This window comes from Lissotriton vulgaris, chromosome 6 (genome assembly GCF_964263255.1).
Source record: "Lissotriton vulgaris chromosome 6, aLisVul1.2, whole genome shotgun sequence".
Lineage (NCBI taxonomy): Eukaryota > Metazoa > Chordata > Amphibia > Caudata > Salamandridae > Lissotriton > Lissotriton vulgaris.
Genome location: NC_141694.1, coordinates 157553653 through 157577444, shown reverse-complemented (window position 1 = coordinate 157577444; position 23792 = coordinate 157553653). Strand labels below are relative to the sequence as shown.

Here is a 23792-nt window from a genome sequence, read left to right as displayed (position 1 = left end):
ACAATCCAAGATTTTGAAACACCCTCCGCTATGTCTATGATACTTGTCTCTGTTTTATAGTCACAATCACTCAGTTTTCATTATGAACTTTCCACCATTGCAAGTTGGCCATGTCCACATCATCCATGATAGTCCTTTATTTGTGTTCACGCACTGTTACATCTTCTGGCCACCCCCATCCACATCTCGTTGACCTCAATGGCAGCGAACCGGGACACAACTCCGTGAGCCCATCGGAAGTTTGATCACCATAAGATTGATACAAATGTATTCCTGCATTGTATCGTATAAGTGTAACTGTCTTCATGTGACCGCTCCCAGCAGAATGTTTTCTAAATGTAAACATCACGCAATCCTGTCACTTTGATATTTCATACCTCACCCTTGCACTCAGTGTTCATAACACAGAAATGCATGTCATTGAAGTTTACGGTTTTTGCTTTCAAACCACATGTGCGAAGCATGTCATCTTGATATTTCACCACTGATACGTATCTTTAGCATGTGCACTGTCACCCTAGATCACGCTTTTCATGATGTCAAACTCCGTGCTGACCATGTGAGAGGAATGAGCACTTTCTTTAGGGTATTGCTGGTTGACCTTAGGAGACTGTTTTATGTTCTGCTTTACACCTTTTCATGCAAAACATGGAACCTATTCCATGCAACAGAGTCAAGGCTCTGACACCATCTATCTTAGTTATATGCTACGTTTCTCGATTATCCAAGTCTTCTATACATATTAACATGGCTAAAATCATCACCCAGTGAGCGTCACACTATACAGCACCTGGTGACGGGCACATCCATGTAAATCTTGACAGCCTGTTTCTCACTTCATTCCATCGCATTATTTTTCAGCACAAAACAACCCCTGAGGAAGGGCTATTCCAGCCTGAAATGCATTGGGATTGTTCGACCTGATGATTTGTTTCGTGAATGGATCTATTGATCAATATACACATGAAATGCTGCAATTTCATGAATGTGAAGATACAATAAAAGAAGACATTGAAAAGCTAAGTGGAATCATAGTAGTTTGAATTTAGATTACGAAATTGGATAAACTACTCCCAAATGGGAATCCAATAGTGCAACTAGGGGAAGCTTCCCTAGGGGGGAGCGCTGCTTCTAAACATTTTGGACAAGCCTTCGATAAGAAAGCAGTACCCTACTGCACGCCTAGAATTTAATAAACAACATTAATATATATGCAACTAAGTTTAAGCTGGAGTGCGTGAGCCACCTCAATAATACCTTCTCAGAGGCGCTCATTTTATTCCTTGCATATTTGTGTACTGAGAGATGGATGACTCTTCTCAGTCTTGTTACTAGGGCTTTTGCCAAAGTTTTTATGTCACAGTTGATTAACGATATAGGTCTTAGGTTTACACAGAACAAGGGATCTTTTTCTGGTTTAAGAATTAGAGAAATGCAAGATCTATTACATTCTGGGTGAAGACCTCTTTCTTCAGCACCCAACCTATATATCTCCTGGGGCTTTCCCTGTTGGCATTGCCTTTAGTGTTTGTGCTATTCCCTCATCGATGATTTTGGGTCCATTTCTTCTCTTAGTTCTGCAGTAACTCATGCTGTTGGCATGTTGACTACAAAGTCCTGATTCCTGGTTTCGACTTTACCTTTCTCCAAATTATACAGTTTTGAATAGAAGGAGGCAACATTTTTGATATTTAGTGGATGGGATAAAAGTACCCCACTGTTAGTACATATTGTCGGTATTACTCATTGGCCTTCACTCATTTGGTTGCACACTGCTAGTCTTAAGCAATTGTACATTTGTTGCTTATTTTAGTGATTTAAAAAAAATGGGAATATAGAATAAAAGCCTTTTGAAGACAGATGGTTGCTGATATTTTAAGCTGTATTTATCTTTGGCTGTCCTTATTTTGTGCCACTTGCGGTGTAGCTGCTAAAGTGAGATTGCATTTTGAGATGCAGTATTGCAAACTTACTGGTTAAGGCTGGTTTGAGGAGGATTTAGGAGAACATTGGCCTGTGTCAAAGGACGTCAGCTGTGGAATTTTCACTTCCCCAACTCTTAGGAATAAACCTAAAATGTCAACCTTTTAACAACATCCGAAAACAAGCCTCTTCAAAGAAACCCTCCATTCAGTCGTAATGGCTAATGTAGATATCCTAATAAAGGTAATCCCTCCCCCCCAAGTACATTTTGACCTCACTGATGATTGACACTTCATGACTCCCGGAATTTTCAACGACATTCCAGTCATTAAAAATTGTTGATTACACCAATTAGTGCTACAAAGTGGTAGTCTGTTTGAAGCTAGCACTCTACAGAACAAAGCTTTCTTTTCTGAGAATGACATAGTGGTTTTGCAACAGACTAACAGAGGTGAACCAAAGAATGGTTCTTCAGGGCATTTTGATCTTCTGAAGATACGAAAATGATATTAGCTTCCCACTAATTTCCAGTGGATGGTTTCTGATTTTAGTCACGGAGATACTTTGGGCCTCATTTAGAACATTTTGACACAGAGCAGCGCTGCACGTCACTTTCCTGCACTGCCCTGCGTCCAAAGAAAAGGCGAGGAATGCGTTGTCGTATGAGATATGGCACATTCCGATCATCTTCAACTGCGCTGACGCACAAATGTTGCCACAATTGTTTTCGTGCAGGAAGGTGCACCTTCCTGCGCAAAAACAATTGTTATGCGTCCCCTGGGGAGGAGCACAGTTTTGATGCATTCCTAGATTTACGCTGTGTTGTAGATCTAGAAATGGGTCAAAAACCATGTGTGTTGAGTGGGAACACCTACCGCACTGCCCATGATATGCTTCCCTGATGCAGAGTGAGCCAATGCAGCGACTTGCACTGCATGGCCTAACAGCATATCTACGAGGCCATGAAAAGCCACGCAGGGTGGGTTTTCGTAGCATTGTAAATATGGCTCTGCACTCACATCGCTGGAACTGTAAACAGAAGTGAAGTGCTGGCAGCACACAGGGCTGTAAATAAGCCCCCATGTACTTATGTTTACATTCATTTGGCTTCTATTTCACTCATAAATATATCAATATTGTTGTTCAGTTTTTAGCCACAGGTTTACCATCACTGATGCAGATGTGTATGTTTTGAACTACTTACTCGCTAACAAGGACAAGTTTCCCTTGGAAGTGCTGACATCCATACAAAAGCATTTGGAAGGACGAACAGATTTCGAACCCAGGTTGATATGGTAAGTTGTGAAAGATTCTGTAGTATATGATTTTGTTTAGAGTAAACCTATGTATTCTAGTGTGTATTTATCGGTTAATCCACGTGTATCTGAATCATTTCATTCTGTAATCACCCATTTAGTGAATTTTGTCAAGTGTAGGTATTCAAGTTTCCAATGCCAACCCTCTAATCATTCACTTAAGGATACTGAGTGAAAGAATTAGCATACAGTTAATGTGGCTATAATTGTCTCAGAGTACAAAGCCTATCCTGGTTAGACCGTATCAGGTATGTAAGGTTCCCATTTCCTGCTCGATTTTAGAATCCTCATGTTTAGCCTTTCCAAGCACAGAAGTACAGCTTTCATGGGTAATGTCTGCCCTAAGGCTGAAATCATTTAAAAAAAAGAAATCTGACATTGGCAGTGCACATCCTTGGGATATCCGTGACATTCCCAAATTAAAACTTTTGATTTAGTGGACTTCTTAGAATCTTTTCTTTACAGATATTGATACTGATTAAAACCCTCGCTAGTAGTTCTATTAGATCACGACTAAGCGTGTTAAGGGCTTGAAATAAAACAAATTGAAAGTCGAAAGAAAACAAAGTTTATATAGAAATGACTACAAACTACGGCAGATTGGACTGCTGTCCTGCAGGAGTTGACAGCCAGAATAATTTTCCATTTCACCATGCGATAAACAAAAAAACAACCAGTGGAAATTAAGCTGACTAGGTCAGAATGGACAATTGGTTATCAAATACAAAGCTGAGATTCTCTGAATATTTTACCAGGGTGGATAGCGAGTGGGTCGATGGCCACCTCATTTACAACTCCGAGAAATCGGAACAAACATCTGTCCCTCTGGTTTTTGTAGCCATCGTCCACAGCAAGCTCCATTATTATCCATCTGGCATTGGTTGTTAGGGACTTTTTCAATCACTGCTCCGTTAACTTGGTCTAGAAAAGTCAGCAACATTAAAGAGACACTTTTAAGAATGTGGTAAATGTTTGCAGGAGGGGTTTGCAAGAGTGGTTTCAAGGATGGGGATAGCTATGAATAGAATAGAGCCAGACTTGCTGTCCTGGTTAGGGATGTGCAAAGTTAAGGGATTTAACACATTGTCCTCTTCATGAACTAGTTGAAGTTTAAAAAAAAGAAAACAAGCAGACCTGATGGCTCACTATCAGTTCACAGGGTCTGTGAGTGCTTTTGGCTGGATTCGCCAGACTCAATCAGAACTGGCTAAGTTAATCTGGAATGGTAAAAAACCTCGGAGGAAGCTTAGACTTGCGACGCTTACTCCCGAGTAGGGGGGGTCTTGGCTTCCCGGATCTGCTTCTCTACTTTCAAGCGGCTCAGCTACGCATCCTCGTAGAGTGGAGCAGATGGGAGTCGGAGAAGCATTGGCTTTTTCAAGACCAAGCGGTCGCAGGTCGCCCTCTTCAGGAGATCCTCTTTCTCCGCCGGCAACATAGACTCCCCAACCTGTATGCTTCGTACCTTACCAGGGCCCCCATGGAAGTGTGGGATAGCACTAGCGTCAAACATGAGCTCACCTCTTTTCTGTCGCCACTCACCTTTGTTGGATAACCCTGATTTTACACCAGAGCAAGAGATTGTGGCCTTTTCAAAATGGCGTCCAGCGGGATGCCCCTTTTTGTATCATCTTTATGCGGAGGGGGGTGTGCTTTCCTTTACGGATTTCCGACAGGTGTATGGTCTGCCTCAGTCGGAATGGCTCAGATATCTTCAGGCTCGACATTTGGCACTTAACGGCCAGGTGCGATCTTCGGCCGACAGACGTCTGTGGCCATAAGAGTACTGGTTAATCACACGGAAATCCGACAAAAAGCTTATCACTGATCTATATAGAATGCTACAAGCTAAATACACGCACATATATAGTTCAGGAAAGACACGATGGGAAAGGGAGCTGGGACGGGCCCTCAGCCATAAAGAATGGGAGGATATCTATTACAGGGCCCGGCATTCCGCATACCACATGGGCCTTACAGACACACTCACTAAGGTCGCAACTTATTGGTATTATACACCGGAGAGGCTACATGAGATTGACCATTCCAGGGAGGTGACATGTTGGCGGGGGTGTGCAGAGACGGGCACATTGGTCCACCTGCTCTGGGACTGTGGTCGGCTTCAGGGGTATTGGAAACAAATCCTGGTGGAGGTCGATGCCCATTTTGACACTGAGATCCCACGGTTCCCTTCTTATGTACTGCTAGGGTTTACGAATCCCATCACATATCCACTGCGCTTCCGTAGGGGCCGCCTAATAGCTATTGCCTTGGGTTCTGCGATCCAGAATATCCCGTTGCATTGGTGCACTGCACACATCCCCACGTTTCAGGGCTGGCTCCATCGTTTGTGGCATATGTTGGGAATAAGGAAGCTTTCCCTAACATTGGCGGGAGAGGGTGCTAAATACTCTGAGCTGTGGCAACCCTTCTTGTCCTTGCTAGCCTCGGAGTTCCGAGAAGTTATTTGTCCTCGCTATCTGCGATTATTGCGTCTGTCAGATGTGGACCAGCCGGGAAAGGGTTAAGGGGGCAGAGCCTCTGATAAAGGGGGAAAGTGGACTTGGAACTTAGGTGGTGGGTGGGTCGAGGGGAGATTGGGGGGAGTGGGGGGGGGTGTTTTTGATTTTCTTTGTCATTGGTAAAAATTGTTGGCATCTACAGTGCGCCCATTCTTGGAATTGGCTCTATAGCGCACCACGGCTCTGTCTGTTTTATTGCCTGAGCTTTCTATTCTATAAATTCATGTGGGGCCGGGGCCATTGCTGTCGATGTATGCATCCTGACATGTTAATAACGAGATTTATTACTAAAAAAAGAAAACAAATAATGGGAGAACCATGGGAGAACACATCTGCTAACAGCTGGTTTGTAACAAAAACACTATAACGGCAACATTCGTATGCAAAATATTTTTGGATGAAAGTTATTTTGCAAAAACATTTTTTCTCCAGTATTGTATCTTTTATAGATTTGCATACTTGAATCTTTCCTGTCATCATGGTGGAAGTCCCACAGTAACAGTAAAACATCAGTATAAAGCTTAAAGGCTAATCTCCCTTCTTCTGCTGCAGATTTGCTAAGGATCTCGCCTGATTTATTATATTGAATTGCCCCATGCACATGTTTACCAAAAAGGTTCTCCGTCGAACGACAGGTCAAGCACTTTAGCTTGGACTTCTGGGCGGAATGTCTTTGCTTTCTGACAACCCTGTCTGCACAACATGGCAGCGCCTGCCATCTGCCTAAAGGCGGTAGAAGAGATGTCCAGCACCACATCGATGACTTCCAATGAGGCTCTCTCACCCTATGAGAGTATTTCTTTTGCCTCCTTCTTCTTGTCCTCAGGCAGAAATTTTAGAAAATGACCACATCTGCCTGTCATACCTCCCAAGGATGGCCATGGCATCGGAGGCTCTGATGGCCAGTACCGCCAGCGCAGAAAATCTCTTCACAATATTGTCTAATCTGCGCCCTTCCTTGTCTGGCCGAGTGGTACATGGCAAAGCTGGGCTCTTAAATCGCCTTTGAGCAGCTTGCATTATTACGGAATCAGGATTTGGATTGCCAGTAAGGCATGCAGGAGAGTCCTCAGGCACCAGGTATTTTTTGTCTAATTTTGAAATAACTACTGGCACAGAGCAGGAGTTTTCATTAAGCCCTTCCTGTCACAGGAAGTCAACTATAGGGAATGCCCTAACAGAACACTGCGTGGCAGCCTTGAAATCATACAAGAAGCATTTCGCTTGCTTGACCGGCATTGGGAGATCAAAGCGTTTTGACGCCCTCTCTAGAAGGTCATGGAAGCTGCTGATATCTGCTGGAGGAGAATCAGCCACTGGCAGGGTTTGAGAAGGCGCTGTGTGTGCCACATAGTCCATCCAGTCCATCATGGACTTCAGAATCAACTTGTAGCTCCCCTTCCTCCAATCATTGGTCACCACTGTCTAATGTTCAAGCAGGAATCTGCAGGGGAGGTAAGGATTCCTTTTTGGTGGTGCAGGTGAAGCTTCCTGATCTGTGATATCGACAGGATCCTCCTGTAGAAGAACTGGCTTTTGAGCTACATTAGCATCAGGTAAATGTTTATAGTAGTCACTGAGCATCATACACAAGTCCGTGACCAGAGACATCGGAACATTAATGAAAGGTTCCTACTGACAGTCTTCCTCTTCCTGCTCGTAATAGGGGTAATGCTCCTGAAAAGTGTTCAAGTGGTTGCATGCTTGTGCGTCCTCTGTCTGAGAAGAAATATTCACCTTCCAAATACGCAGAGGGGTCAGCCGATTGCCCTTCTTCCTCTGATTCTTGGCATTGGACTTTACGTTGAGAAGGGCTGTATGTGGGACCATAAGGACGTTCATCCTCTGATTCCTGGAAATCCAGGAGGCGAAAAGGAGGCAGTGAGAAATCTTGGAGAAGCCCTGCAACAATGATGGAATTGTTTTTAGAAACTGGCATGTCCATTTTCTTCGTCGACGGGATCGACGACGGTATCGTAGTAAGTAACGTTGTCAGTGACTGCGCCGACGGTGTGGAAATGTTCGTCAACGGGGGGAGACGCAACACTCAACAGAACCATCGATGGCAAAGCTCTCGACGACATAGAGCTCCTCATAGAAGCCGCCGACACCACTATCTCAGTTTTCGTCACCGCCACAGCCGTCGTCATCCTGACCATCGACATCGTAGATGTCGCTGAAGTAACCGTCGACAGAGCCCTCGTTTCAACAGTCGTAGGTGGACAATGCCTCATCAAAGAGGCCGTCAACGGGCAGATTTTCTGTGAGGGAGTATATGGCTCAGATGGAGGTGCAGAACCAGATCTCTTAAGGGCATGAGAAGAGCCAGGTTGCTTCTTTTTCGCCCTTTTCTCCACAGGGTACACAGACAAAATATCGAGTTTTAAATTTCGATATACAATTATATCGAAGTTTAAATATCGATGGGACATAATATAGAAGGTAAGTAATATCGACAGTCTTAATATCGATATTAGTATGATATTAGTAATATCAAAGTTTTAAATATCGATGTCAATAATATCGAAATAAATAATTTCGATGTTACTAATATCAATTTTTAAATACATTTTGTGTATATTATATTGTATTTATTATGTTTTATTATTTATTTTTAATTAAATATTGTCTTTTAGTACTGTAGCGGGTTGTGGGTTTATAGGGGAATAGGGTGGGAAGTAATTTAATTATGTTAAATTAATTATTAATTAGTAGGAATTATTAATTAATTAATTGAGAATTAATTTTTAATTAATTTTAATTAATTGATTAATTGATAAATATGTTCTGTAGCGGGTTATGGGTTTATAGGGGAATAGGGTGGGAAGTAATTTAATAATAATTAATTAATTAATATATGTTTGTAAATATTTTTAATTAATAATTAATTAATAATTAATTAATATTAATTAGTTAATTAATTAATATAATTTTGTACATATTTTTAATTATTAATTAGTTGGTAATTAATTAATATTAATTAGTTAATTACATTAATTAGAGTAATTTTTTTATATATATAAATTTCTGTTATTCTTAATTAATTAATTGGGAAAAAATAATATTAATTATTAAATTTAATTAATTACAGCTAATGTGCTAATATATTTACTTTATTGTTATTGTTAAATAATAATTAATTGGTAATTAAATAATAATAATTAATTTTGGGTAAAGGAGTTTTTTTAGGGTTCAGGGTGAGTTTTCAGTTTTTGGGTAAAGGGGTATTTTTAGGGTTCAGGGTCAGTTTTCAGTTCTTGGGTAAAGGGGTATTTTTAGGGTTCAGGGTCAGTTTTCAGTTTTTGGGTAAAGGGGTATTTTTTGGGTTCAGGGTCAGTTTTCAGTTTTTGGGTAAAGGGGTATTTTTAGGGTTCAGGGTCAGTTTTCAGTTTTTGGGTAAAGGGGTATTTTTAGGGTTCAGGGTCAGTTTTCAGTTTTTGGGTAAAGGGGTATTTTTAGGGTTCAGGGTCAGTTTTGGGTTTTTGGGTAAAGGGGTATTTTTAGGGTTCAGGGTCAGTTTTGGGTTTTCGGGGTACAGTCGTACAGGGTAAAAATAAAATAAATTTAAATTAAATCAATGAAATGAAATAAAAAAATATAAAATTACATGAAATTATTAAGTTTTTAATTTATTTTAAATGTATATGTATTAGTTTTAATTTTTTAATTATGTTTTAATATTTTTATTTAATATTTGTAACATTATATGTATTTTATAATTATTTTTACATTATTATTAATACATTTAAAAAAACGATATTTTTAATTTCGATATTTTTGTACTACGATATTAATTTTTCGATATTTTTGTACTTACCTTGTTGGGGATAGGATTCCTATATTTTTGACTTCGATATTTTTGTTCCGATATTTTTGTATTTCAATATTTTTGATTGCGATATTTTGTCAGACATTCCTCCACAGAAGCCTCCTTGATTTGAGTTCTTGACTTTTTTTTAGATCTCTCTGGACAGAAGGAGGATCTTCTTTCTTCCTTTTCTTTGTTCAAATCTGTTTTTATTGTGAACACAGCGATAAGCCTACAACCCCTTTCTGGAGCCGGCCGCGCATAGAAAAGCCAGTAGGTAGAACTAGACAGGGGAGGTGGAGTCATTAACACAGCGCCCTGCCTACAACCCCCGGAGGGGGGGCCGGCCGCGTGGCTTAGGGGAGAGCAGAGCAAGAGGTGGCCATAAGCTGGCAATGCGTCGTTGTGCGGGGTAGGCGCGTATGTGAGGAAAAGCAATGGTGTCACATTTTCAAAAGGCCCAACAGGGACCAAACTGCCCCAAAGAGGGGTGGAAGCCAGAGTGGCAAGTAGGAAGGGAGAAAAGTCGGAAAAGGAGCGAGCAGTGTTAAGGTGGAGAGGAGTCAGGGGGGTGTACCTGTGTCCACAAACAGGAAATGTGAAACACAAAGCGGCACTGGGGGAAGCGGTTAAGAGCCTAGTCTACTTGGGTCAGCAGGAATGAGGGCATCCTCGAACAATTGCAGAGCGCGAAGCCTGGGAGGCATGTGGCGGGCATAGCTGATGGAGCACAGGTGACGCACTAGGGGTTCCCACACTGCCTTGAAGCGTACCCCCCTGGATTGTATCCATGCCGTAAGTAGCTCCATAGTCAGGACCTGCCAGAGGCGCACGAACCAGGATGCTATCGGCGGCGCCTCTGCTCGCTTCCAGTACAGGGCAATGAGCTGTTTGGCAGCACCTAACATGTGAAGGGTGAGGATCCAGTCGCTGCGCGTGAGGGCCCTAAGTGTGGGGGGTCGAACGCCCAGTAGGAGTGTGCAAACCTCTTCAGGGAGGGGGAAACCCAACACCTTCTTAATGTGACTGAGGACCTCCTTCCAAAAGACAGCTAGGGTAGGGCATGACCACCAGACGTGTACGAAGTCACCAGTCGCAGTGCCACACCTCCAGCACAGCGGCGAGGAAGTGGGGAACATTTTGCTGAGTCGCAGGGGGGTGTAGTACCATTGCGTCAGCATCTTGTACGCGTTTTCTCTTTGCGGGATGCTGCGGTAGGTTTTGGGGATGTCGTTCCAGAGCCGAGTCCATTGAGAGGGTGTGATGTCAGTGCCCGTCGCCGACTGCCACTGCTTCTGATAGGGGTGCACAGGCGGGGCGGTGGGGTGTTGCAAGATGTTGTAGATCTGGGAGATGAGCCGTTTTAGTCCCCCGAGGGATCGTGCCATCTTCTCAAAGGGGGTATATGCCCTAGTAGCAGCCTGGTGCATGTCGTCTCCTGACGTCCAGTGGCGCAGCTGCGCATATTGTAAGTGGGCGGTGGGAGGGAGCCTGAATTCTTCCTTGCAGTCTAGCCATGTTTTAGGCGACCCGCCAAGAAAAAGGTCTCCTGCAACTCTACAGTCGCCTTGTGTCCAGCTCTCAAAAGCTCGGGTCCGGGCAGCTGGGGGGAAGTGCGGGTTACCTGCAATGGGAGTGTGTGGAGAGGGAAACGTGGTGAGACCCTTGGCCACTGCCACCCTGTCCCACACTTCAAGAACCGTCCTCGTGGGGACCGCAAGATATGCACTTCTGGAACGCGCCACCCGCGGTAACCAAGGCAGGTCCCATATGGTGCGCCCCGTGACCGATCGGTCCATGTGGAACCAGTGTTTGTCGCTTTCGCGTGCACCCCATTCCATCACGAACCGGAGGTGTGCCGCCCAATAGTAGTGGAGGAGATTCGGGCAGGCAAGGCCGCCCCTGTCTCTCGGCTCCATGAGGACTTTCTGCGAGAACCGGGGTCTTTTGCCCCCCCATATGAAGGACGTGAGGTCGCGTTGGAGGTTTCTGATGCAGTGAATCGGGATCGGGGTGGGGAGGCACTGGAAGACATACAGAATGCGGGGAAGGATGGACATCTTGACCGCGTTGAGCCGCCCCAGCCAGGAAATCATCAAGGGTTTCCATTTACGCAGGTCAGCCAGAACTTCCTTGCGGCAAGAGGCCCAATTCCTCGAGGACCACGAGTGAAGATGGAGCGTGAGGTCCAGGCCCAGGTATTGAATATGGCTGTCCGCCCAGCGATAGGGCGTGACCCCCTGCAGGAAAGAAATCTCCTCGTCGGGGGCGGTGAGGTTAAGCGCCCAAGACTTGGTGTGGTTGATTTTAAGGCCGGACGCCTGCTCAAACAGGGAAAGGGCTTCGTGCACCGCTGGGAAGGAGACCCGAGGGTTCGTAAGAGTAAGAATCAGGTCATCAGCGAACAGCGCTACCTTATTAGTGCGCCCTCCGTGGGAGATACCATGAATATCAGGGGTACGCCTAATCAGCTCCGCCAACGGCTCAACCGCAAGGGCGAACAGGAGCGGCGACAGCGGGCATCCCTGCCTCGTGCCCCTGTGGACCGAAAGCGGCGATGTCAATTGGCCATTGACCCGAATTCGGGCTTGCGGTCCTAGGTAGGGGGCCATGAACCTGGATATCATGATAGGACCAAGACCTAGTTTCTTGAGGACCGCCCGCAGGAAGGTCCAATCGATCCGGTCGAAGGCTTTTTCTGCGTCCAGCGAGAGGAGGCAAGCCGGTATTTTCCAATGGTGCACCTTTCCCACCAAGTGCGCCAGCCTGCGGACATTGTCGGCTCCCTGGCGGTCCCGAATAAATCCCACCTGGTCCGGATTCACCAGGCCCGGCATGTATGGGTCAAGTCGTTTGGCCAAAACCTTGGTGTAAATCTTGAGATCAGTGTTAAGGAGGGCGATGGGGCGGTAGGAGGCACACAGGTCCGGGTCCTTCCCAGGCTTGGGGATCAGGGCTATTTCCGCCAGGCCCATATCGGGGGAGGGGCCAACGGTGTCAGAAAAGGAGCTGTATAGTCGCAACAGATGCGGGCGGAGCTGGGTCAAGAACAGGCGATAGAAGGCCAACGGCAGGCCGTCCGGCCCCGGGGTTTTCCCCACGGGGAGATCTTTAACAGCCTCCGTTATTTCCTCCTCCTGTAAGGGGCTCTCCAGCGAGGCCGCACATGCCGGGGACAAGGTGGACCCCCCGTAATCTGCGAGGACGGCCTCTCGGGCCTCCGCAGAGGTGGGCTCCTCGGCATATAGGGAGGAGTAGTAAGCAACAAATGCGGCCTGCTTAGCCTTCTCAGTGGTGGCGCAAGTGCCGTCCTGCTGCTTGACATTGGCGATGTGGGCCCTAGCGGTACGTGCCCGTAGCCTGCCGGCCAGTAGTCGGCCAACCTTGTCCCCTCCCTCGTAATACCGTTGCTTGAGCGCTAACAGGGAGTGCTCCGCCTTATTGGTGCGCAGGGTGCGGAGTTGCCCTCGAAGATTAGCGAGAGTTCTCTTTGACGCCCGCGAGGGGGAGGCCCGGTCCCGGGCCTCCGCAAGTTTGATCTCGCTAGCCAGGTCGGTTTCCAACTTGGACGCTTCCTTCCTCCGTGCCGCCGCCAGGGAGCTTTCTTCCTTTTCTTCAAGGGGGTATGAGGCCTCCCCTCCCTCTCTGAGTCGGAATCCTTAATATAATTTCTCTTTTAAAGCCATAGAAGTAATCTTCCCTCCCGATCTTTGAGGGGTTTTGAAGAAAAAGTCAGGCAGTGCTTACAGTCTCTAGGCTTGTGATCCGGATAAAGGCAGCATAAGCACTCTTTATGAGGATCTTCAGAGAAAAGACCAAACTTTCCACAAGTCCTGCAGGGCCTAAACAGCACCTTTTTAGACTTAGACATTCTGCAGCAAATACAGAACAAAAAAGGTAAACTTACTTTCTATCAGCACCTCAGAAGGTTGCGGAAAAGGAACTGCTCGCTGAAAGTTGAAAAATTCAAGCCAGAGACACTGTGACTGAGCAGAGCCAACACACGACGTGCAGTAAGAAATCTGAGATATGGTGGTCCTGCAGTGGCTGGATACTCTGGGTCTGTGATGTGATTTCTGGAGTTTGGATGGTCTTTAATGAGGTTACTGGTTACTAAATGCTATTTATTTTCAAGGATGATTAGCCTTTAAGCTTTATACTGCTGTTTTACGGTTACCGTGGGACTCCCATCATGACGACGGGGAAGATTCAAGCATGTGAATCTCTAAAAGATATGAACACTGGAGAACCACTGTGTATAGGTAAGTAATTTGTTTTTTGTGTCGACAATATCTACTGCAAATAATGTTAGGTTAAACTAGTAAACTCACTAATCTTTGCAAACTGGGCAAAATGAAAAGTTTGCCATTTTCAAAACCTTTTTATTTTTCATCTTTATTTTTCAACTTTATTTTTCAGATTTTCCACAGTGCGATACACTTACGTAACAGCTCCTTAGTTGAGGAGTAAAGAGGTAACTTTCTCAATACAGGTCACAGACATCGAGGAATTAGTAGAAAACATAGCAAGAAAAGCAAAATCAGAACAACATAGGACATTGTAAAGTCAGTACCTCAGACGATGGGAAAATTGCAGTTTTCCCATTGATGTCATGTAGTAATACCTGTGGTGTCTCCGGTGCATTTAGGAGAAAGTTCATTGTGTTGGGGTGCTAGCCGGAGAGTCCAGGTTAGGAAAGAGTCTCTTAGGGGTTGCCAGTTAGTCCTAGGACTAGAAGTGGGTGGTAGGAGATATGCATAGAGCTCACTATTAGGGTCTCAGTATATGAGACTTTAATCCAATCTTCAATAGTAGGTGAGTTTTAGTGCCCTAAGATATAGCTATACCTATTTCTCTTTTGGAGAGGAGAAGGGAAATGGCATAGCGTTTTAGGTACGTTGTGTAGCTATCAAAGTAGGGCCAATGAGGGAAAGGGCTCCATAGTGATCCATGTCATAAGTGTAAGTTTGAAGTAAAGTTCCCCCCAATAGGATTTTCTTCTCGCAGGTCCATGGTATATGGGCAAAACCTGCTATCAATGCGTGACATTTTGGGCACTCTGGTGATTTATTTTGGTCTAAGTGAGACGGTTTAGACGGTGTGATATATGCTCGTACTAGGAATTAGTGGTGTATCAGCTTGTGTCGATGGTTACATGATACTAAGCGTGTCTGTGTACAGCAAGCTTGCCACATTTGGTTGGTTAACAGATGTCCCAAATTTATTTCCCATTGAGTTCGAAGTTTAGTTTCATGGGTTAGCAATAGGCCTAGGCATGCGTGATATAATTTTGCGAATAGTCATCCTCCATCTGCATCTGTAATGACCAATTTCAGCAGTGGGAACTCATTGGGGGCCAGGGGATAAGTTGGAACCTGGACCCTAAGTGCCCCTTAGAGGCCCTGCAGTACAAAGTGGTCCACATAGGGAACTCGTACATCTTCTGTGCGGGAAAATATGTGATCCTCAGGGAAGAGATCTCCAAATGTACGTAACGAGTACTTCAGAAGGCTGCTTTGGACTAGTTTCTCTTGTGTCATATGTAGCCAGGGATTAGCTGTGAGTGGGAGTGCCGGGAAGTATCAGTCTTTTCCAGGCCCAGCTAGTTATAGATACTGTTTGTATGTCTTGAGGGAACCTACTTTAGTCCCATTGGTAATAACAATCTCAATGGTGTTGAGGCGGCAAGATCTATCTCGGGCCTGGCATACAGTATTCGTGTGTCTGCATGATACCAGTGCCTGGCATAACTGTGCCACTAAATAGTATAGGTGTAAATGAGGAACTCCGAGGCCACCGCATTTGTACGGAAGTATTACAGTGTTCAACCCAATTGGGGGTTGCTTACTTCCCCAAGTAAGAATTGTCAGTGTACTACAAAGTATTGCAAAAAAAGGAATTTGTCAATGGAATAGGAATATATATATTTTTTAAATATAAAAATTGGTGCAATACCACCATTTTAATGAGAGCGATGCAGCCCACCATTGAGAGAGGGAGGGGGACCCACGCTCAACCCGGGTAGTCAGTTTATCTACTGCTAGGCCATGATTAAAGCACATAACCTGCTCTTTATCTCTATGGATGTGTATCCTCAAATAGTAAGCTGAGTTGTGGCACCATTCCAATGGGAATTCACAAATTATCGGTGTTGTACCGTCAGTCAGGGCGAATATTTTGGACTTATGCCAGTGTATGTGTAGGCCAGATAGAGTTCTGAATCGTATTATTTCACACAGTATTGCTGCCGGATTATCAGCAAGGTGTTGTACATATGGTATTATATTGTCTGCGTAAAGCGTAACTAATAGGGGACCTGTCTTGAATTGGAGGCCTCTGTGAGGATGTTTCGTCTGAAGATGGCGCACAAGGGATCCATTGCTATTATAAACAACAATGGCAAAACAGGGCAACTTTGTTGTGTCGCTTGCAAAATAGTGAACGGTTCCGTCCACGTTCCATTGAGCCTAATGCGTGCCGTTGATTGTGAACAAAGAAGCATTATGGGGCCATGATTCCGCAGTCGAATATCATCTAACAGAGTATAGCATGGAGAAAAGGCCACTGTAATGAATCAAAGGCCTTCTCCGCATCGAGCAGGGTAGCTACTGCTTGCACCGTGGGCGGGATTCTGTTAAGTACAACAAAAAATGTGTTTAGGTTCAGTGTGGGACAAAGCCCAATTGTGCAGGAAATATTATTTGTTTAATTAATAATGCAAGACGAGTCACTAACATTTTGGCCAGTGTTTTATTGCCAAAATTCAATAATGAAAGGGGGTGGTAGGAGCCACATTGCAGGGGCTCTTTACCAGGTTTCAGGAGCAGTTTATTACTGCTTTCCGATTTTTCCAAAACTTTAAAGCCAAAAGGTGAAATTTAATCTATCCCAAGTCCAGGTGCCTAAAACCTATAATAAATGGAAATGCTCATCTTCTTAACTTAAGTCAGTATTTTTTCCACCCTCAAGCTGTGTATGTGACTGATAAGAAAAATGTTAATCAATTTGAGATAGTCAACACAGTAATAAGTGTCATTGCACCACAGTGGCACTCACACTAGGTATTTATTGGGCATTTACAATGCTTACCACCAGTTTATGGTCCCATGGCGCTTTCTGAATCAATGGTTCTAGGTTACTCTTTCACTAAATGATCTGCTGGCATATTTGTATTTTGTGTTGTTTAGACTTACTTTGTATTTGGTAGTAGATGGTGAGTTTAGAATAGACTGGTGTAGTATTTAATTATAGATTTCATGGGATAGGGGCCTGCTGGATCCTTCTATGGGTCTTTAGGGAGCATTATGTTAATAGATTGTGTGCCAAAGTTCATTGTAGGTTGTTTCGTTCTTCTGGGATGGACACGTACCCTACATGTGGCTTTGATGCCAATCTGCCACCAGTTGGGTGTGAACAAACGTCAGGCCGTCTGGCAGAACAATTGAGAGTGGGTGCTTTAGGGTTCAATTTTGCTCCTGTCTCTTTTTATGTTTTAAATGTTACCACTACCTGAGCGAAGTGAGGAAGCATCAGGTGTCGTATATGAAGCATTCTGCTGACAAACAACTAGTGGTGCAATTATGAAGCACGGAGAATAACCATATTGTGAAATGTTTTCCAGACATATAAAGATGAATTCCCTTGAGCACACTAGCTCAAGTGGAGAAAAAATAGAGGTCCAACTTATCCTGCCATTTGTTGGTTAAATTACACAGGGGATGCTCAATCTCCAGTTTATGTTGTGAAAAACCTAGACAAATAGCCAAGACCTGCAAACTTTATTTACAGCTAGTCTCGGCCGGTGCAGGTAAGCGCAGTGAAGAGGGCGGGGGGAGTCGTAAGACCACTGATAGATTTGGGGGTCTCTAGTTGGCACAGGTAGGTACTTGTGACAAAGAGGGACCCTTGCCTCGTCAGGGTAAGGGGGTACACTCCTAAAATAACCCCTGCTCACCCCCTTGGTAGCTTGGCACAAGCAGACAGGCTTATCTCAGAGGCAGTGTGTAAAGCATTTGTGAACACATACAGTAACCCAGTGACAACACTACAAATGGACATCACACAAGGTTTTATTTCAAAAATAAGTATTCTTTATATAGACTTAACGCAAGACCACAAACAACAAAAATCCACAATACTATACTTAAGATGGTAGTTTTAGCTTAGTTCTGTTTAGTTCTTAAGATGCGACACTTTGCATCAATGTACCTTACGATGCGTTGCGCTTCCACAACAGAAATGTTGCAGCGATGGAAATGTGGCAAAAGTTCTGGTGCAATGAAATAAAGATGGTGCTCTCTCCTTGATGCAACACACTTCCTGGTGATGCGGCGGTGTCTGCAGCGACGTCGGTCCTCTTCTCCGGTGATGCGAGATACTTTACACGATGCGAGCCGCAAGGGGCCCTGCGACAACCTTCCCAGTGATGCGGCGATGCAAGTTGCTTCAACAACGATGCGAGCAGCGACAGGCCATGAAACACTCTTCCCGGTGATGCAGCGGTGTCTGCTGCGACGTCGATCCTTCTCTCCTTTGACACGCTTCCCGGTGATGCATCGGCATCTGCTGCAACATCGATTCTCTTCTCTGGTGATGGGGGGGCGCTTCGTGTTGTGAAGCCGCAACACGCTTCTTGATCTTGAGCCGCGCATCCAGCTCCCTGCGACACGCAAATCCCCCACAAAGTCCAGCACAGCTGCAGGCACTTCAGGAAGACTTTTGGGGACCTGGGGGGGAAGTCTGTTGTCCCTGAGTGGTCAGCAGGAGGCAAGCTCTGTTCCAAGCCCTTGGAGATCCTTCACAAGTTGAAAATAAAGTACACAAAGTTCTTTCTCCTTTCTTTGGTAGTCAGGCAACCACTGCAGGCCAATCCCCCAAGCAGCACTTCAGCTTAGGGATAGTCTCTCCTCAGTTTCTTCAGGTTCCTCCCCTCAACAAAGGTTTCTTCTTGTAGTCCAATTTCATGGGATCAGGGTCCCAACATTTATACCCCAAAATCCTTTGTTCTCTGAGAGGAGAGGGGCTTTTGCCCAGTCCAAACCAGTTCTGGAGCACTCTGTTTACAAGACTCCTTCTTTTCTTTCACAGTGCAGGGCAGAAACATCAGACGCCCCACAGGAGGTGGAGCCATCATTGTGGAGGGAAAGCACAGCCCTGGAGCACTTTGTTGACAGCATTCCTTCTCTTCTTTCACTGTGCAGGGCAGAGACATCAGCCGCACCCCAGGAGGTGGAGCCAGCAGCGTGGAAGGCAGGCACAGCCCTATTCAAGGTTCAGGTGCAACTCCTCACACCAATCTAGATGCAGATCTCTCTATTCACCACTGGGCTGACTCATCCTGTCTCTTGGAATCCCCCAGCCCTGTCACTCAAAAACACCAGACAAAGGAATACACAACCTAGCAGAGGCAGGCTTGCAAGGTTAGGCAAGAAAATATCTTCTTTCTAAAAGTGATATTTTCAAACACAGAATGTTAAAATCAACGTCACTAAAATATGTATTTTATCATTCTGAGTTCAGGCATACTAAACTCAAATTTCCACCATGTTCTCTAACCTAACAGCCCATTCCGGCCTATGGAGAACAGGTAGCCTTGCAGTAGTGAAAAACGGAAATGGCTGTAATTCACTATTAGGACATGCCACACACATCAGGGCATGTCCTACCTTATACTTAAAATGCACCCTGCCCTTGGGCCTACCAAAGGGGTGTCTGATATGAAGAAAAGGGAAGGTTTAGGGACTGGCAAGTGGGTGCACTTGCCCAGTCAGCATGACAGTATTAGACTGCACGCTGGCTCTGCAATGGCAGACCTTAGACACATTTTACAAGGCTGCTTCTGTAGGTGGCACAACCAGTGCTGCAAGCCCACCAGCAGTATTTAGATTTACAAGCCCCGGGCACACTCCGTGCACTGTACTAGGGTCTGACAAGTAAACCAAACAAGCCAATCATGGAATCACTAATCCACACATCAATTTACAGTAGGGAGCTCTTGCACTGTCGCACTGGACAGCAGTGGCACTTTGCCCAGAGCATTTAACACCATCAAAAACACATGAGGAAACAGTATAAATGGAAGGGATACCCATGCCAATGGTGCCTGGTCTACCACGTGTCCCCTCCAGCTGAAATGTGGGGAGAACTACCCTAACTCCTGGGAGTTCTCATCACTAAGGTGGAAAAATGTGGACAGACCATCAGCGTTGGCGTGTTCTGTACCAGGGCGGTGTTCCACCATAAAGTCCATACTGTGGGGAAATTGACCACCTCAACAGCTTTGGATTGTCACCCCTCATCTGCATTAACCATTTGAGGGGCCTGTGGTCTGTCTGAACCCGGAAGTGAGTCCCAAACAGGTATGGTCTCAGCTTTTTCAGTGCCCAGTCCACAGCAAAATCCTCACGCTCAATAGCACTCCACCTCTGTTCCCGTGGAAGTAACCTCCTACTGATGAAGGCTACAGGTTGATCTAAGCCCTCCTCATTCATCTGTGACAAAACAGCTCCCACACCATGCTCTGAAGCGTCTGTCTGAACAATGAACTCTCTTGAGAAGTTAGGTGCCAGGAGCACGGGCGCCATGCATATGGCAGCTTTCAGTGCCTCAAAAGCGTTCTGACAGGTGTCAGTCCAAATCACTTTCCTGGGCTGCTTCCTGGAAGTCAGCTCTGTCAAGGGTGCAACGATGTTGCCATACCCCTTGACAAACCTCCTGTAGTACCCTGTGAGTCCTAAAAAGGATCTCACCTCTGTCTGGGTTTTGGGGGGCTCCCAAGCCAGGATGGTTTCAATCTTGGGTTGTGGGGGCGCCACCTGGCCGCTCCCAACTTGGTGTCCCAAGTACACCACGGAACACTGCCCGATCTGGCACTTACTCGCCTTGATCATGAGTCCTGCCTTCCGCAGCGCCAACAACACTTCCCAGAGGTGGCACAGATGTTCTTCCCAACTGGCGCTGAACACTGTGATGTCATCCAGGTAGGCGGCCCTGAACTCATCCAATCCAACCAACACCTGGTTGACCAGCCTCTGAAAGGTGGCAGGGGCATTCTTCATCCCAAAGGGCATAACCCGGAACTGGAAATGCCCATCTGGTGTGGAGAATGCTGACCTCTCCTTTGCCCCATCAGTCAAGGCGATCTGCCAGTACCCAGACGTCAAGTAAAACGTGCTGAGGTACCGTGCAGCCCCTAGCCGATCAATGAGCACATCAGCTCTGGGGATAGGTTGCACGTCAGTCTTCATGACTGAATTGAGCCCTCGGTAGTCCACACAGAACCGGAGTTCGGGTGTGGCACCCGGCGCTGCAGCCTTTGGGAACAAGACCACTGGGCGGGCCCAAGGACTGCTAGAGGAATCAATCACCCCTTGCGCAAGCATCTTTGAGACCTCCTCTTTGATGCAAGCCCTCACCGTGTCAGTTTCCCTGTAAGTTTTGTGCTTCACAGGTAAGCTGTCTCCTGTGTCCACATCATGGACGCACCAATCTGTGACACCAGGAACCAGGGAGAACAGATCAGAAAACTGTCCCAGTAACTGGCGGCAGTCATCCTGTTGCTCAGGGTGGAAGAGAGGTTAACACCATCCACTGATCCATCTTGCTGTGTTGAAGATAGGAGGTCAGGAAGAGGCTCAGTCTCCTCTTCCATTCCAGCATCTGTTGCTAGGAGCATGCCTACTTCAGACCTCTCTAAGTGGGACTTAAGGCGGTTGACATGGAGGACCCTCAAAGAGGTCCTGGGAGACCGCAAGTCCACCAAGTAGGTAACTGGACTCTTGCGCTCCACAACCTCAAATGGTCGGGTCCACTTATCCTGAAGCGCACAGGGCTCCACTGAGGCCATGACCCACACTTTCTGACCTGGTTGAAGCTGTACCAGAGTGGCATTCTGGTCATAGCATCGCTTCATATCCTCCTGGCTGGCTTCCAGATTCGCCTCCGCAAGTTGTCTGAAACGCTGAGTCTGGTTCCTGAAGGCCAGCATGAAGCTATATACATCCTGGGGAGGTTTCCTAGGAGATTGCTCCCAGCCTTCCTTGACCAGACTCGGAGGTCCTCTGACTGGGTGTCCACAGAGAAGCTCAAAGGGACTGAACCCTAGAGATTTCTGTGGCACCTCACGGTATGCAAAGAGTAGGCATGGTACGAGGAGGTTCCACTTACGCCTCATGGGTTCCTCAAGACCCAATATCATGCCTTTCAGGGTTCGGTTAAACCTTTCAACCAACCCATTTCCTTGGGGGTGGGAAGGAGTGGTGAACTTGTAAGTTACACCACCACACTCCTGCCAGAGGGACTTCATATACTTAGAAATTAAGTTGGTTCCCCGGTCAGACACTACCTCGCGAGGGAATCCTACTCGTGAGAAAATTCCCATCAGTGCTCCTCCCACCACGGGGACCGCCACTGTCCTCAGAGGTATGGCTTCCGGGTACCGGGAGGCATGGTCCACCAAGACCAGGATGAACCTGTTGCCCATGGATGTCTTGGGGTCCAGTGGCCCCACAATTTCAATCCCCACACGCTCAAAGGGGGTACTGAACACAGGGAATCACTGGAGAGGAGCCTTCTGCTTCCTCCCACTCTTTCCACTTGCCTGGCAAGTCTGACATGTCCTGCAATGATTGTCTGAACTCTTGCGCATTTGGGGCCAGTGAAAGTAGCTGATAAGCCTCTCAAAGGTCTTGTCCTGCCCCAAATGTCCTGCTAACAGCACATCATGAGCCGGCCCCAGTAGGAAGGCTCTGAAGCTCTGGGGTACCACCCGCACACGGGCTGACCCAGGCTCAGAAACCTTAGGCTCACTATACAGGAGACCATTCACCCAGTAGACCCAATGTGATCTAGACTGATCCCCTGCTGCCTAGCTTAAAGCATGTCGCCGCAAGCTCCTTGCAGAATTCTTCCCTGGAGGGTAATTCTTTCCTGGAGGGTCTTCCTGCTGCCAATGGGTCAGCCAGGCAGGTCCCCCAGTTGAGCTACCTGATCTGTGTAGGCTCCAGGACATCCCTGACAGGGTGTAACTCCTCCTGGGCTGTGGGAACTTCGGGGGGCGGTTTCCCACACCCTCTGCCTTTTCTCTCTAAGGCAGGTTCTTGGGCCTCCCTCTCAGGCTCCAGGTCCTCTTGAGCACCCCTACTGGCTGCCATTGACCGGGTGGTCACGCACGCCCAGTCAGGCAGACCCACCATCTTCAAGTGAGTACTCTTCTCCACATTTTCCCAAGGTGAGCTCTCCAAATCATTCCCCATCAAACAGTCAACAGGCATGGCGGACCTCACAGCTACCTGAAGAGTACCAGAGACCCCCCCCCACCCCCCCCCCCCACTGAAAGGGAACTTGATCCATTGGACAATGGCTCTCTGTGTTGTCGGCGGCAACAACTCGGCAAAATGCCTGAGGGACAATCTGCTCCTGAGATACCAGGTGACACCTGACAGCTGTCACACTTGCTCCTGTGTCTCTAAGAGCCTCCACTCTTTGCCCATTGATGGTCACCCACTGCCCATATTTCTTAGTGTTCCTGGGCAGTTGGGTCTCTGGGACCACCTCACAGTCTCCTAAAGAGACAAGGGTCATCTGTGTGGGCCCCCACCCACCTTGGACATCAATCTCCTCCCCCAAGGCAACAGTAGCCATCTGCAGGGGCGGAGCACCAGTGGGTGCTGTCTTTCCAAATAGGCGGCACCTGGGATCACTCACCTTGTGACCCAGGTCCCCAAATTTGTAACATTTCAGGGGCCCCTGTGGAACAGGACTACCTGTTGGGACCCCTTGCTTTCTATCAGGGGGAGGCTGGCGAACCTTTCCTTTGGTTCCCTTGGGGACTACTTTGGGGACCTTTACCGAACTCCTTTTGTTTACCCTTGTCCCCCCCACTCTTCTGCTGGGGACCCTGCCCACCTTTGGCTGAGTCTCCCATGTGACCCTTTTGGACCCGGGTGCTCACCCAGCGGTCCGCCTCCTCAGCAAGCTTCCTAGGGTTAGTCAACTTGCTATCAATCAGGTGCTGGTGCAGCTCAGGAAAACATTTATTAGACAAGTGCTCTCATACAATCAAATCAAAGAGACCTTGAAAATCATTAACTTTGCTGCCCTTCACTGAACCATCCAATGCTCTGCAAAAGAAAGTGACATATTCCATCCAGGTACTGTTCTCTATCTTCTTACAAGACCTGAACCTCTGCCTATAGAGTTCAGGGGTTAAACCATACCTAGACA

General features: G+C 46.5%; 1 protein-coding gene across 1 annotated transcript in view; it reads left to right on the top strand.

Moving 5' to 3' along the window:
• Positions 1–23792, top strand: part of EFHC1 (EF-hand domain containing 1) — a 258645-nt gene that overhangs the window by 208745 nt on the left and 26108 nt on the right. Inside the window, exon 9 of the mRNA XM_086926193.1 lies at positions 3071–3218. Within this exon, the coding sequence (XP_086782319.1) occupies positions 3071–3218 (148 nt within the window). The remainder of the gene's footprint in view (positions 1–3070; positions 3219–23792) is intronic.